The sequence below is a fragment of the Mastacembelus armatus genome, chromosome 7 (assembly GCF_900324485.2).
Source record: "Mastacembelus armatus chromosome 7, fMasArm1.2, whole genome shotgun sequence".
In the NCBI taxonomy this organism is placed as follows: Eukaryota; Metazoa; Chordata; class Actinopteri; order Synbranchiformes; family Mastacembelidae; genus Mastacembelus; species Mastacembelus armatus.
Window position 1 is genome coordinate 9,299,010 of NC_046639.1, and position 22,234 is coordinate 9,321,243.

Consider the following 22,234-nt stretch of genomic DNA (forward strand, 5'->3'; position numbering starts at 1 on the left):
ACCCCTCTGCCTCTCAACCTGTAATATTTGGTAGAACCTGAACCTGTAAGGGGAGAAGGAAATTCAGACAGGTGATGGACTGGAGAGAAGGGAAGATGGTGTTATACTGAGTTTGGTAGCAGGAAGGCTGGTGTGACCTCCAAAGGCTGACTATGGGTAAGGAGGGTACATCGCCACAGTTTTCACAGTTACCTTATTCCCTGTAAACTGCGCTGGGAGCTGCCAGTAGAGCAGATCATCCTGGTGCAAGCTGAAACCTTTGTAGACCAGAGCGTACTGAGAGGCAAATGGGGAAGGAGAGGCAGAACAGAATAAGCCACAGATGAGGAGAAAGGAAGCAAGATTGAAACGTAAGTAGGCAGAGAAACAACAGTAAGCATGACAAGACTCTCAGGACAAAAGTGTGACATACAGTTAAACTCCCTTAAGTACATCTTAGTACGAGTGCTATTAAAGACTTGGTGACACTTTGATAGCACCATCGCAGTCCTACTGTGCTTTGTCTGGCAACTAAACAGTACCTTCCTCTGTCAATAAAGTGAGAATAACAGCTTAAGATGTGTCTCAGTAAGAAGGGGTTTTGAAGCAGACAATATTATAATGACAGACCACTTAAAACCAGTCTTACTCTGGACAACTACAGTGATAGCAAGCTATTTGTTTAACAATGGTAAACACCACCCAGTCAAGCATTAGCTGAGTGAAACATTCATTCTTTGTCAACTGTGAACTAACTAAATCTGCATTTCTTTGGCCGATCAATAATTCTGATCTAAAGATTGGCTGGCATGGACTTACACAGCATAATCAGTTCACTGAATTTATGTTTAAAGTGCTTCTATCAAAGAACAAGGTTTCCTGTGTCTACGTGCCACAACGCAAGACATGAAGTCAGTCACTCAGTCATGCCAGTGTCTACCTTGCTGCTGACCCCAGAAGCACGAGCAGAATTCTTGCTCACTGTGTTCTTGCTCTGTTGATCCACCGCAGAGCCAGATCGCCAAGAGATACAAGAGAAGTCACAAATGCGAGCAAGAAAAAAAAAAAATCGGCTCATACACAATCCATAAACTTTCCACAATCTCAGACAGAGTGTACCTGAAGGCGAGGAGCATGACCTGGGGAGTAGGGCTGTGTTCTGGTTGGCCTAACTGAAGAGGAGACACCGGATAGAGTGGAAGGGGGACTCAGACTGCGCAAGGACCAACGAGAGGATGAGGAAGCAGGGACTCGAGAAGAAGAAGAAGAGAAAGACGAGGAGGACTTAGAGAAGGAGGGGGGAAAGAATGGAGGGGAACCCGTTCGTCCATTGGAGAAGTTAGAAAGGAGCGCCCAGACCTCATCATCAAGCTGTTTGATATCACCCTGAACCAGCATACAGTGGATATCATGGGAACAGTCACAACAATGGAGACACAGTTTAAGAATCAAGTACATTGCTCACAGACGTATTTTGCTGTGAAAAGGTGAACATGCTAGATCATGCTTTTTATCCGTGAACCGCAATACAACAGTTGGAGTGGTTACATACACCGACGTAACCAAGTTAATTAAAATATGGTTAGGCAGGTGTTAGAAAACATGTTTTCTCGCAATGTAGTAATCAGTTCATCGTCAGTAAAGTAAATGCCAAGGCTCTTGTCAGTTTTTTCTTAGATCAACACTGAAATCACATTAATAAAAAACTTGAATCAAAAAAACTTCTTGTATTTTGAAAACTTTCCTGAAACCTTACTTTGTATGTCAGCCCAGAATACTGTAATTCCCACACATGCAAACGTACATGTAGTTATATCTAACAACATGCTCCTGCTCAGTGCCCCTCCATTAAACTGAGATGATTCTTTTGCTGCTATGGCTTAAATCCAAGGACATTTATTTCCATAGATCAGGTTCCAACTGGAAGTATTCTTCCTTGGCTGCTCTTCTGGCAAGTATGAGTCATTCTCTGTTAATGTGCATACTGCAAGCTCTTTGATCACTTTCCTTATCAATGAGCTGATGGCATTAGGGAGTGTTATGGCTGTGTTATTCAAGCATAGTTAAACTGTAAGAAGCTCTCAACCTGACCGTTTAATGATTAACCGTTTACATGGATCATGTGATGTTGAGCAAAAAACAATGCCTGTGCACATTATGTATGGCAGTGTTAGTGGTCAAATCTAAGAGACAGTTAGTGGCCACAAGGTGCACATCACAAATGGTGCTGTAAGAATACCATGCTTCTAACAAATTCGATCAACATCAAGAAGTGATTAAAACTATTGACCATGGCAGCCATTCATAATATATTGATACACATTACATAAAAAAAAACAAAGTAAGGGGATCAGTCACTTTAAACATGCCAAACAAGAATGTACACAAAAGGCACATCATTTATTTTGGCCAAACTACAATCACAACATCACCACTGACTGACACTGCTGTACTGTACCTGTTCTGCTCGCTTTGTGCGAGTAAACAAAGAATGTTTCTATAGGGAGTGAAAGGAGCAAACACAACAAAATGCTACGTTATATAAAAGGCTTGGGTCCCTCAGTCTATGCACAACATTTTGTCCTGTAAGCACACAAACGTAAAAGAAAAAAAAATGTAGGTATGGAGAAAAAGAAGCTGCACACAGACAGAAAAAGAAATCTGAAAATTGCTTGAAGATAAATATTTGAGGTTTGAGGAAGAAAAACATAGCAAATGTGGACAGCAATAGAGCAAGAGCAGTCTACAAGTTCCTGACAAGTGCAAATTAGCTCATTAAATACAACAATAAGAGGTTCTAATTTGGCTAGAGTCATTTAGCACTGCATGTGCTCTTCAATACCGACCTTGTCTCCTTGGTAGACCCCTGGAAGCTGCCAGTAGTGAGGCTCCTGTCCCAGATAGTCAAAGTTGCTGTAGGACAACTGAGTGCCTTCAGTAGAAACTTCCACAGTGAAACCAGTAGAGATGCGGTTGGTGCGCTGACGATTTACCAGAGCTAATCCCTGGAAGTTCCCTGGAGAAAAGACTGAGGACACCTGCAAAAGCACATTTACGTTCACAGTTAAGCTCCAGCAATTCGTACAGTAAATAATAATTTAAAAAATGTTTCTACTAACACTATGCAAAAATTCTGATTATGACCTGCAGAACTAAAAGGTGTACTGGATCTTAAAAATAGACTGATTGTGGCCCTGGAAAGATGCTGTATTAACACATACATAACACACCATTCCTTAGACTGACCTTGAATGATGTGCAGAGTTTCATGAGGACTAATTGGTTGCATTGGTTACTATTGCCTGTTCTTGCAGTAAATGTAACGCCACAACTTTTACTGCAAATTTCCTAAACAACAGAGTTTGCAACATGCAACAGTGGCCCTTAGTAGAGAATTAAATAAATAATACCAAGAGAGCTGATATGTTCCCAGATATGTAAGAAACAACTTTTCACACCCTGAGGTACCTACTTCAGGAGAGACCGAAGGCAAACACTACATTTGTAGTTATTCACTAAGGAAGGGAGAGTAGGTAAATAGTTAAGTTAATGCTTATGTTGGGAGGTATCAGTCAATCTCTGGCCACTAATGGATGCGATCTCACTGGCTTAGAATGACCTTAGGCAGTGTGATGAGAATAATTATAGACTTTTCTCACATACACACTTTTCCAAACAAGTGTTCAATTCACTTGCTGTGGCTAATGCATAACTGCTTTATCCAGTGCAAACTTTCAAACTTACTTTAGTATAAACCATTCCATGTTTTGTATAACCTATTCCATGTTTTGTATAACCTAAAGGCCTTACCAAATCTCTATAGTAGGTAGAGCTGGAGCACTGCTGAATGACACCCATACAGAAACAGGACAGGCAGCCATCTTTGTTGTCTTGGCTGAGATGGAAGGTTCCAGATTTACAGCTGGAGCAAGATGGGCCTTCAACATTCATCTGTAACATAGTATCAGGGCAGTAAGACACACACATCTAGTCCATGCAGGGATAACTAGAACGTGGTGTGGTAAAAGCATCTGTGATCACCTTGCAGCGGCAGACACCACCACTGCAGCTTTCATGTCCCCTTTGGTCACAGTTGTAGCAGTTACCTGTAACAGGTCAGTCGAGCAGACACATTGTTAACCTCCTAAGACCCGAGCTTTGGTTTGGCTTGCATTTTAGATTTCTTCTAGCTATTTGGGGTTAGATGTACCCAATAAATAATGTGCTTATGTTTTGTTATTGCTTTTGTTTTTTTGTAATGCTCCAAAACTACTACTCTGAAATAGGAATGTCCTTTTTGTCTGTGGGAACAGTTGGATCACACTTAACGTTTGTGAAAGACAGAAAATGACACAAAATGAAGTTTTACAGTGCAGATAACAAAAAATATGATGTCCACGTATGTGGACGCCAGGTCATAGGAGGTTAAAACCAGATCAATGAAATTAAAGGACATTCAACTTGTGTTAAGATAAAGGCAGAAGATGGAAAAATATTAGTCATATTCCTGGATCAAAATATAGAATGTACCATTGACTTCATTGTTGCCAGCACATCTCTGTCCAAGCAGTGGGTTGCCGGTGTATCCCGCTGCACATCTGAAATAAAAATACACAATGTGTTTAAGTAAATATTTCCAGTCAAGGCAGACACATACTTAACCCAAAGAACAATGATGCAGGAAGCTGGAAAGTTTGCGAAAGGTGATAAATGTGATGAATGGTGTCCTTAAGGAAGTTCCCTAAAACCAAGGCACACCCAACCATGGATAACGAACTGAGTCTTTCAGACAAAGAACATACAAACTATTCTCTTGCTCCGTCCTGCAAGTACTCAAATCTGCACTGAAGACTAGTCTTGTAGTCACGTGATCCAAAAATCACAGACACCCAGCATTTGCAATGTATAAAGGGCTTTTCCAAAGAAAAAAAGACAAACACTGCTTCAAATGGAGATGGATGAAGCATAGCTGCTGATAAAAATATTCAACATGTCTCAGATGTTGACTCCATCTCTCCAATAAGTGCTGTGCAGCTGAAACTCAGAAAACACCTTTGCAGAGAAAGAGGAAAAGTAACAGGGAATCAAAAATACCACATTATATAAATGTTACAATAAAAGTTTTATGAGTACAAGATGATGCGCTGCAGAAGATGCTAAGCTGCTGAGGAGAAAAGCCATCACCCCAAGCAAACAGCACTGTCAGCACTCGAGCATAGCCTACAGTAATCCAATGACAGATCTGTGCAGGTTGTCCTGAGGACAGCGGCTGTAAGTCTTACCTCACCTGTCCTGGTCCGTGGGTCAACAGCCAACAAAGAGGATGTCCATGCTATGAGCTTGTTTTGGGGAAAGTCTTTAGTTTTGCAAGTATTCGGTGATAAACCAAATTATTGGAAATTTTTAATTTTCGACCAGGTGTGAGTGACGAAAAATCATCATGGACATGAGATTTTTAAAATGCACTTGGGGATAGATGGACTTGAGGTAGTCTAACCATAACAAAATGGACAAATGTAGACCCATGACAGGTACTCATGTGAAGTTAGCTCTTCATAGCAGGATTTTGTGCAATAATTTTGCTGCTAATCATAAAATCTTAAAATTCATTTGTGTCAATATGTGAAAATCACCACTTCCATATATATCACCACTTCAACCTGACTTCAAATATATACAAAGTCCCTATAAAACATAACCCTTCATAAAGATACATTGATGTATTTGCAGTAACAGACATAAATAGAAGGACAAGATCCAAAGGTATAAACAATAGAAAAAAAATAAAATGAAATGATGAAATAATTAAACACGTTCTTCTTAGTCATCCGGGATAATGTTGATAGGAATGGCCACCCTTCCCAGGACAACATGAAGAGAACCATCTTGGTTCTTTTTGTGGTTTGCAGACAGATTTCTTTTTAAGAACCTCAGTAGGTTTAAAACATCAGAATGATGGTTTGTCTTCTTTTTCTGCTGTTTTCTGTTGGTTACTTTGTTTGCAGTAGCCTTGGTTTTAGGGGGAGCTGGTGTCCTTTTTACTGCTGGGACAGACTTCTTCCCTGTCTTGGCTTTAGAAGGAGTCGTTTTGCTTTTTATTGTTGTTTTAGACTTCACTGCAGTAGTAGCCTTGACAGGCTTTGTAGCTGTGATCTTTGTTTTGTGAGAGACTGATTTATGTGAATTGTACACCATCTTTTTCTCATTTAGGTTAAAGTTATGTTTATGGGGCTTTGACGATTTCTTTGAATTGCCTTCTGTAGACTTTCCACTCTCCTGAACCTTCTTCACGACTGGTGCATCTGATCTAAATGTCTTCAGTCCATTGTTTTTAATTGAGAGTGCAGAGTTCCTTTTAATCGTTTGGTCAGATTGTTTATGCAGCTGAGGAGTTCTAGCGGGCTTTGATTTGTGAGATGGTGGCTCCAGTTGAAATTTAGTGATTATTGCCGCTTCTTTAACTTGCTTTGGTCTTGTTTGGCTTGGCATTGAAACATGTTTAGCTGTCACAGCAGACCTCCTACCCTCTGGCCTTTGTGTTTCAGACTTTGCTGTAGTTTTAGACGCAGTCCTTGGTTTACTGAAGGTCTTCTTTGCAGCTGCCATTGGTGTAACTTGACCTTTGGATGACCTAGTGACTGACTGGAGTTTTGAAGTGCTTTTCTCTGGCTTAGAGGGATCTGCTGGTTTGAGTTTTCTCCCTCTCTGAGGAAAAGTAGTGTGTTTATTAGCAGGAAGACCTGGAGTGGCTATTTGTGTGGGCACTGTGGCTTTACTAGTGAGTGGCATTTCTGTAGGGATAATTCTGATTGCAAGCTGCGGTGTTGAGTACAGCTGGACTGCAGGGACTGTGGCAAGTGATGGCAGAACCCTCTTTTCTTGAGGTGAATGGGAGATGTGTCTGGTGCGTTTCATTTTGTTTATTTCCTGAGCTAGGGCAGTGAAGCCATCAATCAGGATTTCTAGCCTTCCCTCAAGTCTTGTCAGACGTGCCTCCATGTCTTTGTAGCTCTTCTCAAGCTCGCTAACCCTCTTGTTCTTCTCCCCAGTTGACATGACATTTATGAGCTCCTTCAGTTTGGTGCTCAGATGACTCTGCTGATCCTCCATTCTACGAATGCTCTCTTTCATATCAAGCGTATTGCTTTCGAGCATTCTCAAACGCTGGTTAAAAGTGTTCAGGTGAATCCGGAGCACCTGCTGAAAGCTGGAGTGTCTGCTCTCTGGGCTGGGTGTGAAGCGTGGTGGGAATCTGGATGCTGATCTTTTGGGAGTCACTGAGACCACACCCACTGCTATTATTTTAGTGGATTGGGTAGTGTGACTGTGAGCCGTAGTAGTCGGTGAAGCCCTGATAGGGATGGTGGTGGTAAAAGGCCAAAGGCTGTCAATGTCATCATCATCTCCACTGCCTTTCTCACTGCTGAAATTGAATAATGCTTCACCTCCACATCCCACAGGCAGGAATTCCTCTATCTGCTTCTCCAGGATGGGGTCCCCACAACTGTCTGCAGCCAGCTCCTCTTCTCTTAATGTCAAAACAGCAGAATCAGGTATGACTCAGGCAAAGATGTTCAAACAATAAATAATTTTTGAGTTGCTCCTTACACCCAAGTCACCTTGCCATCTTTGCCCTCAGGTGGCAAAGATTAATTAGCCAGACAGGAGTCCTCATAAATGCCACATCTACATTTATGTCAGAGAGGTTTAGAAAATACAATTAGTCTGCACAGACAGAAATCACATGAGTAAACACCTTAAAAATTCAATGCAGCAAAGCAGAAAGCTGAAGCAAAAAGCAATCATGGAATTAAGGCAAAAGATAGAAGAAAGCACAAAATAAGATATAAAGGACATACAGCACTGCTATTTCTACATTGGCTTATTTCTTTTCCACAAACAATAAAATCTGAGTGATGACATTCTCAGTACCACCAAAGGTCCTATATCCTATAAAAATATATATGATTCTATCAAAAAAGCAATATCTAACAGCAGATCTGAAAAACAAGTCATAGTAACCAAACTTCACATCTACATGAGAATGGGTGGCACTGATTTGCGTCTCCCATTCTTACTGACACCGCTCAATCACAGCTGCCGTGGAAAAACAAGAGAGATGCGAACCGCACACATGCTTGTATCCCTTTCCTGTGAATAAAACCAGGTGGGTACTAGTGCCAGTCCCTGCTATCTGTATTGCCAGCCTGCCCGGGTAACCCCAAACACTGAATGAGAGAGAGAGAGAGAGAGAGAGAGAGAGACAGAGGGGGAGAGAGAGAGAGCGAGAGAGAGCAAGACAGAAAGAGAGTGAGAGAAAGAGAGAGAGAGAGTGAGAAGAAAAGCTGAAAGAGAAGGGGTGGGGCGTACCTTTCACACCGTCGGCCAGTGTATCCATGAGGGCAGCTGTCGCAAGTCGGCTGACCATCAGAATCCAGGTAACAGGTTGATGAGAATCTGTATGGAAAAAAAGGGCCACACACACCACAATAATGCTTTTCCTAGTACTAATCAAGTTGGCTCATATACAGTTTCATTTCTTCTTATTATGGGCCACTGGAATAAAGTGGTTCATCAGCTCCTACATTGTATACACTTTGCTTAATGTAGCAATAAACAGTAGAGCAGTAGAAGTTACTGAATAGCAAACAGTAATCTACACTGACTTAATGAAACTAACTCAAATTGACAAGACTTTTAAACAACAACTTACTGGTTGCTGGATGTAATTCCAGGACAAGGGCAGGGCTGGCACGCGCCAGTACCACCAGTTATTGGGTTTCCATAGAAACCAGCCCGACAGCGTTCACACCTTGGCCCATCAGTGTTATGGAGACATTGCTTTTGGTCAGAACACACAAAAAAGAGGTGATCTCCATGGAACAGTTAAATATACAGTAGTTATGAATAACAGTGTTTCCACATGTTTGGATTCGCCAAAAAAAAAAAAAACATTAATGCATTCCAGTGAAGAGATTAAAAAAGGTTTGGCTTTGGCAAAGAAGCAAGAGAGTGGAAGAGTGGAAGAGTGGCATTAAACCTACCAGACATCTGCCAGTCTCTGGGTCACAGCTGCTGGCATGACCATTGCAGTCACACCTCTCACAAGTGCCGAGGTAAAGGCCAGAGCTGGTCCGAGAGTAACCTTCATCACACTCCTGCAACAGCACGGGAAAACACCTCAGGTGAGAGACAAGCGATGTTAAACAGGAGGAGGTCTTTGCTCTGCTGCAGTAGTGAGACAGCCTGCAATTACCGTGGACTGTAACAGAAAATAAATTTTGCTTCTAACAAGCTAAGGCATATCTATAATTGCCTTTCTTCCAATTCTTTTTTAAACTGAAGTATACTTACTCTTGAGCTTTTAAATAGTAACACAAAAAATATTAACTCAAAAGTCCACTCACTAGCTTTTTCCTAAGGTTTTGACCAAACCTCACAATATGCCTCAACAGACACTTTGTTACGAAATAGCATACTGAGGTTATGTAATAAAAAAAAAATCAGCTATCTTTCTGGTGATGAAGATGGTGAGATGCAAATGAACGCTTCAAAAAACAAAAGCTTGTGAGTGGACATTAAATGTTTTGTACAGTTAAACTACTTATCTGAAATCTACATGTGTACCTGACAAGACGGGCCTCTGTACCCCTGAGGGCAGGTGCACTCTTCCACCTCCAGAGCACGGTCATTGCCAGTGGAATGAGGAACAGCAATGTCCATCTTAATGTCTGAGATACTAATTAACATAAAAAACACAACAATCAACAACGCACTTTCTACCTGCCAATAATTTCAATACTCTTGAATCAATTTTGAGGCATGTGAAAACGCTGTGCATTATCAGAAGTTCCTCTCACCATACCTGCTCTCATCCATGTTGTCTGCATAGGTGGCCCTAATCATAAAGGCAGTAATATCAGCCAGAGCCATCAGAAGGTGCTCCCGAGTGCATGGCTGTCCGTCAGCACGTCTCCATTCAGCCTATCAGCCAGGGAAAAAAAAAACTCAGTCTACTAATGCTGTAGGGATTCAGATTGAGCTATAGGGTACTCTCCTATCAATGCCAATGAAACACACTTCTCTGAAGGTCACAGTGATAGTTTGTGGGACACGTGGGAGGGGCTTGGTCTGGGAGTAGTGTTCAAGGAAGATGCCATTGCCCTGAAGAACCACATCTGACTGGCCGTCAATCACCAGCGAGCGCTGAAAAGGCTCAAAGCGTACTGTGTAGCGAAGCTCCCCACCATAGGCTGTGACCTGGCAGCAACATGGTGAAAAGAAAAGCCCATTTTAGCAAAACTGAACAGGGGAAAGCTCTTTCACCTCTATGATACTGTAGGGGAAGTCAGTCACAAGACACACATGTTGGGCTTTACTCTAGGCTTAAAGTTCAAAGCAGGTTCATTGTGTGGATAAGTAACAACATGTTCAGGCATGGCTAAATGGAACACAAAGTGCAGGGATATCTAACTTAACTAACACCTGGAAGTTTTTTCCTCTCCTCTCCCCAGTCTGCTCTTCTCTTTGATGTTTTCTCTCACCTTATCTCCTCGGAAGCTCTGAGGCAGGACCCAGTAGTAGATGTCGTTGGGGACAAGCGAGAAGGAGCGGTAGACAACTTCAGAGGAGCCCCTCTGGAAGATGCCTTCAGAGATAGTTTTAGTGTTGGCGCTGTTGGCAAGGGAGAAGAGCTGCCCATTTACCCCTCCTCGTACCTGAGCGAAAACAATATGGCAGAATGAGATATGAAGTAACATGCGTGTACATGCACTCGCACATCCTGGGCTTGCATGCTACACCTGAACTATGGCTTTGCCTCTGAACTGCATTTAGCATCTGAAAGGATTTGCTGATATAGCAGGTCTGCACAAACAGTCAAACCTTGACAGCAAGGCGAAAATTCCTCCCTCCTTTAAGTTTTACATCTTGGCAACCTACCTGATCTCTATTCCAAGTAGAGCTGGCACACTGCTTGGTGACGCCCATACAGAAACAACGTAGACAGCCTTCAGGGTTGGCCTCTGATAAGTGGAAGAACCCGGGCTTACATTCATCACACAGAGTGCCTGCCACGTTGTTCTGCAGCACACACATGAACACAAACACATGCACATATGTAACCCATCTGCATGTCAAGCAATTTTCTTTCATAAAAAATGAGAGCAGAAATTTTAAAACAGTAAGAAACAGTAAGGAACCACAAATAAACTGCAGATTTACAGTAAAAATAGATGGTTATGAATATGATGCTGCTGTAATAGTTCATTTTGTATCTATACCTTGCAGCTGCATGGCTGGCTGCTGGAGCTTATGGTTCCTCTGTTATCACACTTGGAACTTTCTGCAAGGAAAGAGCAGCATACCTCAGCCATGACTACATACTGTACTACAGCCTACTGTAACACTGAGGTACAACCAGATGGTAAAAATTACAGAGGTGGTCATATCTCTGGGTGGCAACAGGTAAAACAACCCAGGTACAAGTTTTTCTCAATTTCATGCCTGGAACTGGAAATTTCAAAAATGTTAGTGCAGTTGTTTGCTGTGTACTCACGGCTGGGGACACATTTTCCATTAGGTAGGAGGGGGTTACCCTGGTAACCAGGAGCACACCTGAAATAAAACAAAAATATAATTTATATGCTTGACATATATAGCTCATAGCTTGTTCTGCTAGTTACCATCAATTCTTATTTGTCAATACCATATTCCTGAATTGTTTGTCATTGATAGGCATCACATGATGACATCTAGCTTTACCAGCATTAATTAAGGATTGATACCATTTCTTTTTAAGCCAAGTCACCACCATTTTAAACTTTTTAGACTGCAGTCTAAAGGTATAATTAATGGTATAAATTTTCTTACTTTTCACAGCGTCTGCCTGTGTATCCGGGTCTGCAGGCATCACATGTTGGCTGCTGGTCAACATCCAGGAAGCAGGTGTCAGAGAACCTATAAAAAGAGCCACAGATTGAAATGTACAGCCGTAAGTTAATATGTAGCATGCTAAATGAATGAACATTGAGCAAAAACCGCTCATTCAATTCCCAGTGATGCCATAGCTCCCAGCAGGTGCATGTGGGTATAGATGTGCCCCTATTTTCTTAAAGTAGATGTTTTTGTCTGTGTGTGCTCTGTGACCTTACCTTCGTGTTGTCTCATAGTATGGGCAGGGACAGGGCTTGCAGTCATCAGGGCGACCTCGGCTTGGGTCACCAAAGTAGCTGGGGCGACACTTGTCACACTGAGGGCCTTCTGTGTTGTGCTGGCAGCTCTGTGGCGTGGAGAACACTGGTCATTCTCTTACATAGATACCACTCAAAAGAGTTTAAAAAAGAAGTTCTTTAGAAGTTCTGGTGGCGGCTCTTATCCCCTGTTTCTATGCTAAGCTGAGTCAAGGTAAGGTAATCATTAGCTGGCTCTTGCTTCATATTGAACATAGTGAAGATAAATTTGTCATATGTGATCAACAGCCATTCTTGCCCAAAGGAGATATTACCAGGCAGTGTCCACTGATTGGATCACAGGCGCTGGCATGTCCATTACAGTTACAGCCAGCACAGGTTCCAAGATAGGAGCCACCAGGGACACGCTCGAAACCGGAGAAACACATCTCACAGGACAGGCCTGAATATCCAGGAGGACATCTGGGAATGATAAATCAACAAGTTTATGACATGTCAATTACAATGCCATAAATTGCAAAGTTTCTCAATGATGCAAGTGAAAAACAGCAGACTGAAGCAAAACCAACATAAATTGTAACCTCTGGGGGGCATATTGCCTTTTTACAAATGTTTTACAGTGGAAATACTGTAATACTGTATTCAAATATATATATATATAAATTTTAAAACTAGTCATTACTATATCTGTTCTGATGAGTGATTATATTATATTATAATATTATAGTGATTATATATATATATATATATATATATATATAAATAAATATGTATGTATATATATAAATAAATAAATATGTATGTATGTATATATATATATATATATATATATATATATATATATATATGTATATACTGTATTGCTGTGCATTAGCCTATAACTATGTACATAATGGATACATAACCAAAAGACTGTTCTGATGAGTGATTATATATATATGTATATATATATATATATATATATGTATGTGTATATATATATATACATACATACATACATATATATATACACACATACATACATACATACATACATATATATATATACATACATACATACATATATATGTATATATATATATGTATGTATATAATATTATAAGATCCCAACTGACATGGTTTCAAACTGAAAATATACTTCAAGTATTTTTTTCTTACCGGCACTCCTCAACATCCTTAGCATGGCCACGAATGCTGTACTCCACAGTCGTGGTATCCATAACGATATCACGGAGTCCCACACTGACCATGTGGTTGTCATAGATGGTGCGAATACTGATGCTGTCCAGGTTGGCCAGCGTCATCATCAGCTCCTCCCGGCTCACAGGGCGGCCATTTGTGTGTTGCCATTTATCCTAAAACAACAATAATAATAGGTTTACTGACAAATGAACTTCAAACTTAGTTCATTCTAATTTGGACATGATTTTACTGCCATCATTATTCATAACCATAGTTTGACAAAATTATGTGTCATCACCAGAATCTCAAGCAACTTTTCTCCACCTACTTCAGTGAATATGATCTCTTTCTGGTTGACCTCTAGGGGAGGGGTGGAGCTGCCTCTGCGGTACACAAGCCTGCGTTCATTTCCAACCAGGATCACATCAGGTTTCTCCACAGGCTCAGACAGACCACGGGCCAATGTGTACCGCACCTTGTACTTCAGGGACCCTCCATAGGAATCAATCTAAAAAGAGATGGGATTATTTTCATACATAAATGTGATATGACTTTCAATAAAATAAGGCTTGCAAAGAAGTTCTCTTGACCTTGTTTCCCAGAAACTGGCGAGGCAAGGTCCAGAAGGAGTCCAGGTTGAGGAAACGGCGTGAAAGGTCAACAAGCTGGAACTCTTCCATCTCAGGGTTTATGAGGAGCTGAGTGGAGGAGAGAGGAGGAGTGCCAGGCCGGGATGGGTAGGTGACATTCACTCCTGGAAGTACAGATAACAGATTCACAGATGGAGTTTTATGGTTGTATTCATGGTCAAAATGTTAGGATTTAAGTAAATATTTGAGTTTACAGTGTATTAGCATCTATTCAATTAGTTTCATAAGCATCAGTGGTTTCAGTGCCTTTGAAGTCTTCCTCCTCAGTAAATTGCAGGCTGATCTGGTTGCGGTAGCGGCCTGTGCTCTTGCAGTTCTTGGTGATACCAGCACAGAAGCATGACACACAGCGGCCTTCCACACTGAAGTGACCATCGGGACAGTTGCCTGGACAGAACAAGATAGACAAAGGACAGAAGGGGATATACCTTTAATCAATATCCATTTATGGTTTGTCATTTAAACTGCATTGTCTCTGTTGGTGGGCCGAAGATAAAAATAAAGTGTCAGTACCTGGGTTTGGATTTGATGTGAGAGTTAGCACTCCATCAGGGATACCAAACACCAGGCCTTTAGCATTGATGGCCTCACAGGTGTAGGCCCCTTGATCTGCCTCCTTTACATCACGAATGTTGAGGGTGCCGCGACCATTTTCGCTGGTCATGGAGATCCTGAGAACACAGAAATTCAAAACAAATTATCATTTTTATAGTAATAAACCCAGTTCAGAGTGACCCATATCTAACCATGTTCCCTAGAAGGAACCCTTTTTCTGACTCACACTGCATCAGCCTGAGGAAATACATAATACAAAATACATAAACTGTGATTGCCAAACCTCAAACACACAGTAGACTACGCCCAAAAATAACATTCTGAGATAGCAGCTTTAGGAGTACAAGTACACCACAAATATCTCAGTAATTAAAATCACAGGTTTTTATATAATTATGAGTCAGCTGGTAAACACTGATGTAAGAAGGCTATTGACAGTTATAGTGTAACCTCCAATTCATGTTAAAGATAGAATGCCCCAATACTTAATCACATTTCTTTTCTAGACCAGTATCAACAAAATTCCATATTCACAATCATTTGGACAGCATTTTCTTTAAACTCTGAAAAATAAGCTGGCAATAAGCATTATTTTTTATTATTACAGTGTAATAATACAATACAATAATACAAGTAATTATTTTTATTACAGTACTGAGAATTCTCATTAAACCCACCTGCCGCTTACAGGAATGTGTCCCCAGTTAAGTCTCCAGGTAATGATGGGTGTTGGCACTCCAACAGCCTGACAGGTGAATGTCACAATACTACCTCGTGCTGCTTGAATAGACTCTTCTGGCGGGCTTGTCACAGATGGAGGGGCTGTAAAATTGACAGAAGGGTGAGAAATTTTTAAGCCATATAATAGCTGCACATGTACAAAAAGGGTGGCATGTGACTGGAATTTGACGATCTAGTGGAGCTCATAAAAGCCTGAAAGTGAGAGAAAATGTAATTCCATGCTATAGAGAGACAATTCCTATTCAATCCTGTGCTAACAAAAGGCTCTGTGTCTTAGTCAACACATGAGAAAGAGCCTGGTTCCTACAGCAAATTGGTCACAGTGTAAAAATGAACTGGGTGACATAGAGAGGAGTCAAAGAAGCAAAGACAGACTGCAAAAAAGTGAAATGTGAATGAGAACAAATGACTGAGAACAGCGAGCCATGAACAGCTGTTGATGTGAGACTTACTGCAGCCATACTCATCGGATCGGTCGGGGCAGTCTGGCTCTTCATCACACTGGTAACTAGCTGGGATACAGGTGCGATCGCTCAGGCATTCAAACTGCTCAGGAGCACACCTGTCATCAGGACCCTTGGTGGCTATGGTTTTGATAAAATGGACATTTACAACAACCCTTAATCGCCCATAAACAACAGCAAGAATTTAGGGCCACAATCATTTACACTCTATATTTTGGGAAAATAAACCAATTTATTTATATATATTTATATATTGCTGGGAGTTAGATGAAAACATTGACATGGCACTCAGACACATTGCACACATTAGGTGACATATGACAACTTGTGGTTTTATGTACTGGAAATATTTCTTGGCCAGGAGCAGCTAGTCAGTCTTTATTCTAAGCTAACTATATCCTGGTTATAGTTCTAGGATATCTAGTTCTCTGCCAAAAGCAAAAAAGCATATTTCCTTAACAGCTGGCCTATTCCTTTAAGGCAGACCTTTGCTGGCTCCAAAAGGAAATTGAGACTTACGGCAGTCTGTTTCATCTGAGTTATCCTCACAATCATTGTCTCCATCACAACGCCATAGCTTGAGAGCACAGCGACCATTTTTACACTTGAACTCATTTGGTTCACAAGGAGATGGTGTACCTGTCAGAAGATAAAGGATTTTGAGTCTACATTTGTTGGCTGTGAGTGTGCATATGCATTACATTACTGCAAGGCTGCATTATTTACCACATCTGAACTCGTCACTTCCATCTGAGCAGTCCCTCTCTCCATCACAGATGTAGTCTCGAGGAATACACTCTCCGCTCTGGCATGTGGCTTGATCCGCTCTGCAGGGTCCAGGTGGGCTGGGGACCTGTGGGGTCTTCTTAGTGGTGGTAGTTGTGGTGGGAGGGGTGGTGAAGACGACTGGAGGGACTGGAAGCTTCGGTTCTAAAATAAATCTCTGATTAAACTCAGCCAATGTACAAAGTGGACACTATAACGATAAGTGAATATATGACACATCATCCACACCCAGCTAGTATACCATTATATAGCTGCCAGCAAGTCAAACTAAAGCTACTCAACTTACCGCAATTAATCTCATCACTCATGTCTCTGCAGTCTGGTCTGTTGTCACACAGGTATTCCATCAGGATACATGTTCCATCACCACATCTGTGTTCATCTGGCATGCAGGGTCTGATGTTAGTGATTGCTAAGAGAAATGCAGAGGGGAACAGAGAGGTGACGGATCAAGGAAATGCAAGCTAGGGTTACAGTACAGCTGAACACACAGTAGTGCCAATGTCATATCACAACACAAATAAAACATAGTGACATGAAAAACAGCAGCATCTTGAACCAAATTTCCACAACAAAGTAAGTGAATAAGTTGAAATAAGATGCTGTTTTTATTGAGTGGTATACACTCAATACACTGAAATTCTGATGCACTGCATTGAAATGATGCTCAAATCAGTGTTAATGCATGCAATGTGCATTATTGTACATTTATAAATTAATGACATATAAATTGGTGAGTAAATATAAAAGTATTGGAGAGGTTACACTACATGGTGTGTGATCTCAGAGTTCAGCTGTTCATCAGTCTAGTGGTGTGTGCTCTGATCAACCTATAATGCTTCCCTGAGGGGAGAAGTTCAAACAGTTGGTGGGCAGGGTGAAAGGAGTACTTTATAAAGCAGTTTGCCTTTTGCAGGCAGCAGGAGGTGTTGATGTCTAGGGCAGGGAAGATGTGTGTTGGTGATTTTTTTTCTGCGCCTATTACGACTCTTGCAGGGCCTTTTTGTCAGCTGCAGAGCTGTTGTCGAACCACACCAAGATCCCATGAGTCAGAGCACTCTCAATGCAGCAGCGGTAGAAGGACACTAACAGCTGATGGAACAGGCTAATATCTATAAAATACACAGCTGAAACAAAATGTTGTTTCTCACTAGCTTCTGACAATGCACAAAAATAATGAATGTTCTTAGGAAGTAGAGTTAGTGTTGTGTCTTTTTAACCAGAGACTTTGTGTTAACTGTCCACGTGAGATCGTGTGATATGTGAATGCCCAGGAGCCTGAGACTGGCTCTCTCCTCTTTGCCACTGAAATTAGTTATTCTTCTTCTTTTTTATAATTAACACCAGGATGATCTCAGCAGACCAGTCTGTCAATCTTTGTACCTCCTCTCTGTAGACAAAGTCAGTGATCAGCCCCACCACTGTTGTATCATCTGCATATTAGATAATGGTGTTGGTGCTTTGGGATGGAATGCAGTCATGAGAGCACAAGGGCCCAGTACACAGCCCTGTGGAGCTCCTTGGTTGAGTGACAGGGTCGAGGAGCAGTGGGGGCCCATCCTGACTGACTGGCCAGTCTGTTAAGAATTTCTGTATTCATAGGCTGATGTTATGTTGGATGCCTTGGTCAGCCATCTTAGAGAACAGTCAGCTCGGTAGGATTGTATTGAATGCAAAACTGTGATGCACAAACATGCATATGAATCTCATTGTTCCAGGTGGAGCAGTACAGTGGGAAGAACAGTGGAAATAGTGCCATCCATCGACCTGTTGGTTTTGTATGCATATTAGTGAGGGTCCAGAATAGGTAGGAGTGCAGCTTTCATGTGCTTGAGGACCAAGCTTTCCAGGCACTATATGGTTACTGGAGTTCTTCATACTGGCCCGTAAACATCATGGCAGGTTATTACACTCTGCTTTGGAACTGGCATTATGGTGGATGTCTTAACACAAGTGGGGACAGCGCACAGGGCTAAGTGGCATTAGTAAATACCCAAGATAACTCCACAGTACATTCTCTGAGATGCCGTCTTGGGATACCAACTGGGGCAGCTGCTTTCTATACACTGATGTTCAGGAATCTGCATGTAATATCTGCAGTCTGCAGCCTGAGTATCTGGCTATTGGTGTTTGGAATTAGTGGGGTGCTCATGGCAGCCCGTGTTCTCTTCCCCTCATTGCAGACAAAGACGTGGTTGAGCAGGTCCACCACAGAGGCACTGCAACTATTGGAGTCAAGCTGATGTTATTAATTTGACCAGTGATTTGATATATTCTGTGCCATGCCTGAGTTGGTAAAATGAGACTCAATCCTCTGCTTATAGATGGCTTTGGGCTCTCTGATGCCTCTCTTCAGGTTCGACCTGGCAACACTGTACTGTTGTGTTCCACCAGACTGAAAAGCCTCTAACAGGTGTTGAATGTCTTTCTTCATCCATGGCTTATTGTTGGAATAAAAACTTATTTGTTTTGTAGTGGTGACATTTTACATGCAGCATTTTATATAAAACAGGACAGCAGAAGAGTGAGTATTAATGTCATCCACAAATAAAGCCCTTTTCAGTTTCTGACTGACTCTGCTTGTCCATAACTAGATCAGACACACTGACTAGAAAAGACTAGACTAGAAACACAGGACAGGCTAGAATAAATAAACTAGAATAAACACACATTAAACACAAAAGTAAAGTTACTGTTAAAGTCAATCAGTTGCCATGTCGGACAAAGAAGTATTGATTTGGTGGAATTGATATAAATCAAAACCTGGTTTACATTGCCGTGAAGAGCAGCCTTCCTGACTAAACTCATGCCATGCAAAGGTCTTTCTTACACGCTGTGCACTAGTGGCCTTCAGGGATCACACTCAGAAATCTACTTTACATTTGTGTTTCCATGCCAAAAATTCTTCCAACCACGACCATAACATGATGAAGGAGAGGTAATCGTAAATTGGTCACTTCATGAGGAAGGAAATGCTTGACTTGTCCTTTCTAAAAGCTGTTAGGATTTAGCTCAGATGCAGGTAAAAACTAAACTCTGGAAGGCTAAGACACATGAAACTAATTAGACCCTAACAACAACAAGAGATGCCAAGGTAAGGAACAGAAATGACAAACACTTCAAAATAAAAGTCAAAGGCAAAAAATGTTGCGGGTTGTCACAAAGGCACAGCAATCAACCTACAGGTTCTACAGTACAGTCGGCTCAGTTACCATGCAGAAGGCATGGCACAGTACAAACCTGGCACTGCTATAGACTTCACTGGAGGCAGAGGTTCAACTAGAAACCAGAAGGAAATGTTAAGGACACTGCTTACTGCTCTGGTGGACCTTAATTTGCTCTTAAACATACGGCAAGGTCTTGTGAAACAGAGCAAGTCACTTCACTGCTGTGTTAAGTGATGTTCCTCTCTGTTGAGTTCTTACCTTCCCCAAGCCGTCTGAACTGAAAGCCTTGGACTGATGTGACGTAGGATGCAATGGATCCCTCCTTCACCACATTGTACAGCACGCTGCGGATCTGTTCTTCATTATTGTTGTTTTCAGAACCCACATCTAACTCCACAAATATGTCCACGCCATCCTCTCTTACCACCTTCCTGCAAAAAGAAAGGCCTAATGAGGCTGTGGAATGACACATGTTTAAAGAGTAGAGCTGTTTAGAGGTATGCTTTCTCTTTAAGGTGTCCTTTCAAGGAATTACTCACTGCTGATGAATTACTGACTACACAGGCCTATGCTGTTGGCCTTGTGCAGCTTGGAAAAACAGAAAAAAATATCACCTGGCTAGAGTAAGACAACCAGGCAGCAGCACACCGCTGCAGGGTATCTACCTACCTTGAATGTTACAAAACATGATTTAATGGACTATTGCTCTTACTTAATGAGGACCACGCTGACTGACTGGACACCTGGAATCCTGTTGTATTCTGACTCCAGCTGTGGATAGAAAACCAGATTCAGTTATGTTGAAATAAACAAGCCTGGGTCTTATTTTCAGACATAAGGTTACGCCTACTTAAATCAGCAAAGTCATAAATTGCATGCCTGAACCTTATATGGTAGCCTTGCTGTTTAGGAGAGTTTATCCTACAAGGAAAAGACATACCGTGTCCACTACCGCTTCAGAGATCTCATTAAAGGCTGGAGAGAAGATGTCCTCAAGCTCAGGGCCATAGACCAGAGAGTCAGTAAAGTTGACAAGTGCTCTGTAATAAACTAGAAATAGAGAAATAGGAGGAACACTGTCAGCTAAACCACAGAACATACAATGACCACAGACTCAAAAATAATGTCCAACATTGATGCATTGCAGGGTTTAGATTTTACAGCAAGAAGCTAGAATAAAGTTGCTAAGTCTTTTAAAGTTTTTCGTTAAGAGTTTCTTTAAGTAAAATCTGAAAAGCGTGACTGTGGTTTAAATGAGAACCACACACAAATTATGGCATCTATTTCAATATCTCAGTTGTGGCTGGGTTTGTGCAAAAAAAAAAAAAAAAATGACTGCAGCATTGCACTACACACAAGCCCTAACAAAAGGCACGCGCTGACATAGGCACTTGAATATAACCATGAAATTATAGTGTCAAGGCAAGTCGTCTCTCTGTTTGTCTTTCTGTGAGTCATGGACATGGAAACGCATATTCAGAAAGCAGCAGGCAGAAACTGATAAAGCCTCTTTGTTGCATGGACAGACTTGACTACACTGAAACCTACCATAATCAATGCAAACACTTAAATGCACAGATCACGAATATCAGCCAAAACAGCAGGACCACGGTTTTGCACCAGACCTCCTGGATGAATGCTGATGATATCAGAGAGGTGAAAGGTAAGTAAGTGACCACAGCTATGTCAGCAGATGCAGAAGAAGAAGAAAATCCTTTCTGAATGACTCTGAAATGGGGCCTCAACTTTCCTTCCTCATGTACCAAGTCAAACACTTCAGGCAGGCATGAAAGCAGCGGGGGCGGCTGCAGCAGGGATTACATCAGTAGCGTACAGAGAGGCTATGTTAGCTGGTCACTGAATATATGGGTCAAATGGCTGCACTGTATTCAGATATAAATCATACATAAATTATACCACTGTTTTTAGTTGCTTGGAGAACCAGGTGAAATGTGTCAATCCCATAAGTACGATTCAGATACTTTTTTTTATAAACCTTGCAAGCAGCTAGTAGAAATTACAGTTCCTGTTGAATTGGTTTAGATGTTCCACTAAACCCAGAAAATATGCTACACTGTTGTTTACGGTCCTTTAATCACTCTGAAAAAGTGTAGCAAAAGAAAAAAGTTCAGTCATGTTTTGCAGAGTACAAAAAAAATTTTTTTTTCATCTCTTGTTATATTAATACCATTCAAAAGAAATAAATGGAGGGTTCATACATTCATAGTCTTACACTTTATACAGCACCCATCTTTTGCATTTTCAATGCCACATTTTAAACGTTTCTAAAGTTGTGTTGGCTTTTGAGCTGATTCCCAGTATAGATTTTTCACAGAACTGTACCAAAACCACCAGTTCAACTAATTAATTTTTCCATCCCAGTTATAAACAGACCACTGAAATGCGCCAGCGGTCACATTCTATAAATAACAAATTGCATAAAACAACCCGATGAGCTTTATGAGTAAGGCATTATCAACAAAAATGTCAGCTGTATTATTATTAGTCCAAAGTCACAA

General features: G+C 41.3%; 1 protein-coding gene across 9 annotated transcripts in view; it reads right to left on the reverse strand.

The window, feature by feature from the left end:
- The window catches only part of hspg2 (heparan sulfate proteoglycan 2), an 87,674-nt gene that overhangs the window by 29,689 nt on the left and 35,751 nt on the right, over nucleotides 1–22,234 (reverse strand). For 5 of the 9 annotated variants that reach the window (XM_026333499.2, XM_026333500.2, XM_026333496.2 and 2 more), the window contains exons 4-38: nucleotides 20,656–20,765; nucleotides 20,428–20,486; nucleotides 19,974–20,146; nucleotides 19,789–19,827; nucleotides 16,835–16,960; nucleotides 16,489–16,692; nucleotides 16,282–16,401; nucleotides 15,751–15,882; nucleotides 15,235–15,379; nucleotides 14,516–14,673; nucleotides 14,249–14,389; nucleotides 13,943–14,106; nucleotides 13,681–13,860; nucleotides 13,329–13,525; nucleotides 12,485–12,632; nucleotides 12,132–12,259; nucleotides 11,851–11,937; nucleotides 11,537–11,595; nucleotides 11,262–11,323; nucleotides 10,921–11,061; nucleotides 10,524–10,697; nucleotides 10,060–10,239; nucleotides 9,845–9,963; nucleotides 9,607–9,718; nucleotides 9,024–9,137; nucleotides 8,693–8,820; nucleotides 8,350–8,436; nucleotides 4,510–4,577; nucleotides 4,021–4,085; nucleotides 3,790–3,930; nucleotides 2,826–3,017; nucleotides 2,438–2,476; nucleotides 1,099–1,365; nucleotides 920–973; nucleotides 193–276 (exon numbers count right to left, since the gene is read on the reverse strand). In XM_026333499.2, coding sequence (XP_026189284.1) covers nucleotides 193–276; nucleotides 920–973; nucleotides 1,099–1,365; nucleotides 2,438–2,476; nucleotides 2,826–3,017; nucleotides 3,790–3,930; nucleotides 4,021–4,085; nucleotides 4,510–4,577; nucleotides 8,350–8,436; nucleotides 8,693–8,820; nucleotides 9,024–9,137; nucleotides 9,607–9,718; nucleotides 9,845–9,963; nucleotides 10,060–10,239; nucleotides 10,524–10,697; nucleotides 10,921–11,061; nucleotides 11,262–11,323; nucleotides 11,537–11,595; nucleotides 11,851–11,937; nucleotides 12,132–12,259; nucleotides 12,485–12,632; nucleotides 13,329–13,525; nucleotides 13,681–13,860; nucleotides 13,943–14,106; nucleotides 14,249–14,389; nucleotides 14,516–14,673; nucleotides 15,235–15,379; nucleotides 15,751–15,882; nucleotides 16,282–16,401; nucleotides 16,489–16,692; nucleotides 16,835–16,960; nucleotides 19,789–19,827; nucleotides 19,974–20,146; nucleotides 20,428–20,486; nucleotides 20,656–20,765 — 4,397 coding nt within the window. The remainder of the gene's footprint in view (nucleotides 1–192; nucleotides 277–919; nucleotides 974–1,098; nucleotides 1,366–2,437; nucleotides 2,477–2,825; nucleotides 3,018–3,789; nucleotides 3,931–4,020; nucleotides 4,086–4,509; nucleotides 4,578–8,349; nucleotides 8,437–8,692; nucleotides 8,821–9,023; nucleotides 9,138–9,606; nucleotides 9,719–9,844; nucleotides 9,964–10,059; nucleotides 10,240–10,523; nucleotides 10,698–10,920; nucleotides 11,062–11,261; nucleotides 11,324–11,536; nucleotides 11,596–11,850; nucleotides 11,938–12,131; nucleotides 12,260–12,484; nucleotides 12,633–13,328; nucleotides 13,526–13,680; nucleotides 13,861–13,942; nucleotides 14,107–14,248; nucleotides 14,390–14,515; nucleotides 14,674–15,234; nucleotides 15,380–15,750; nucleotides 15,883–16,281; nucleotides 16,402–16,488; nucleotides 16,693–16,834; nucleotides 16,961–19,788; nucleotides 19,828–19,973; nucleotides 20,147–20,427; nucleotides 20,487–20,655; nucleotides 20,766–22,234) is intronic. The other 4 variants (XM_026333503.2, XM_026333502.2, XM_026333497.2 and 1 more) reach the window with 3 other exon arrangements.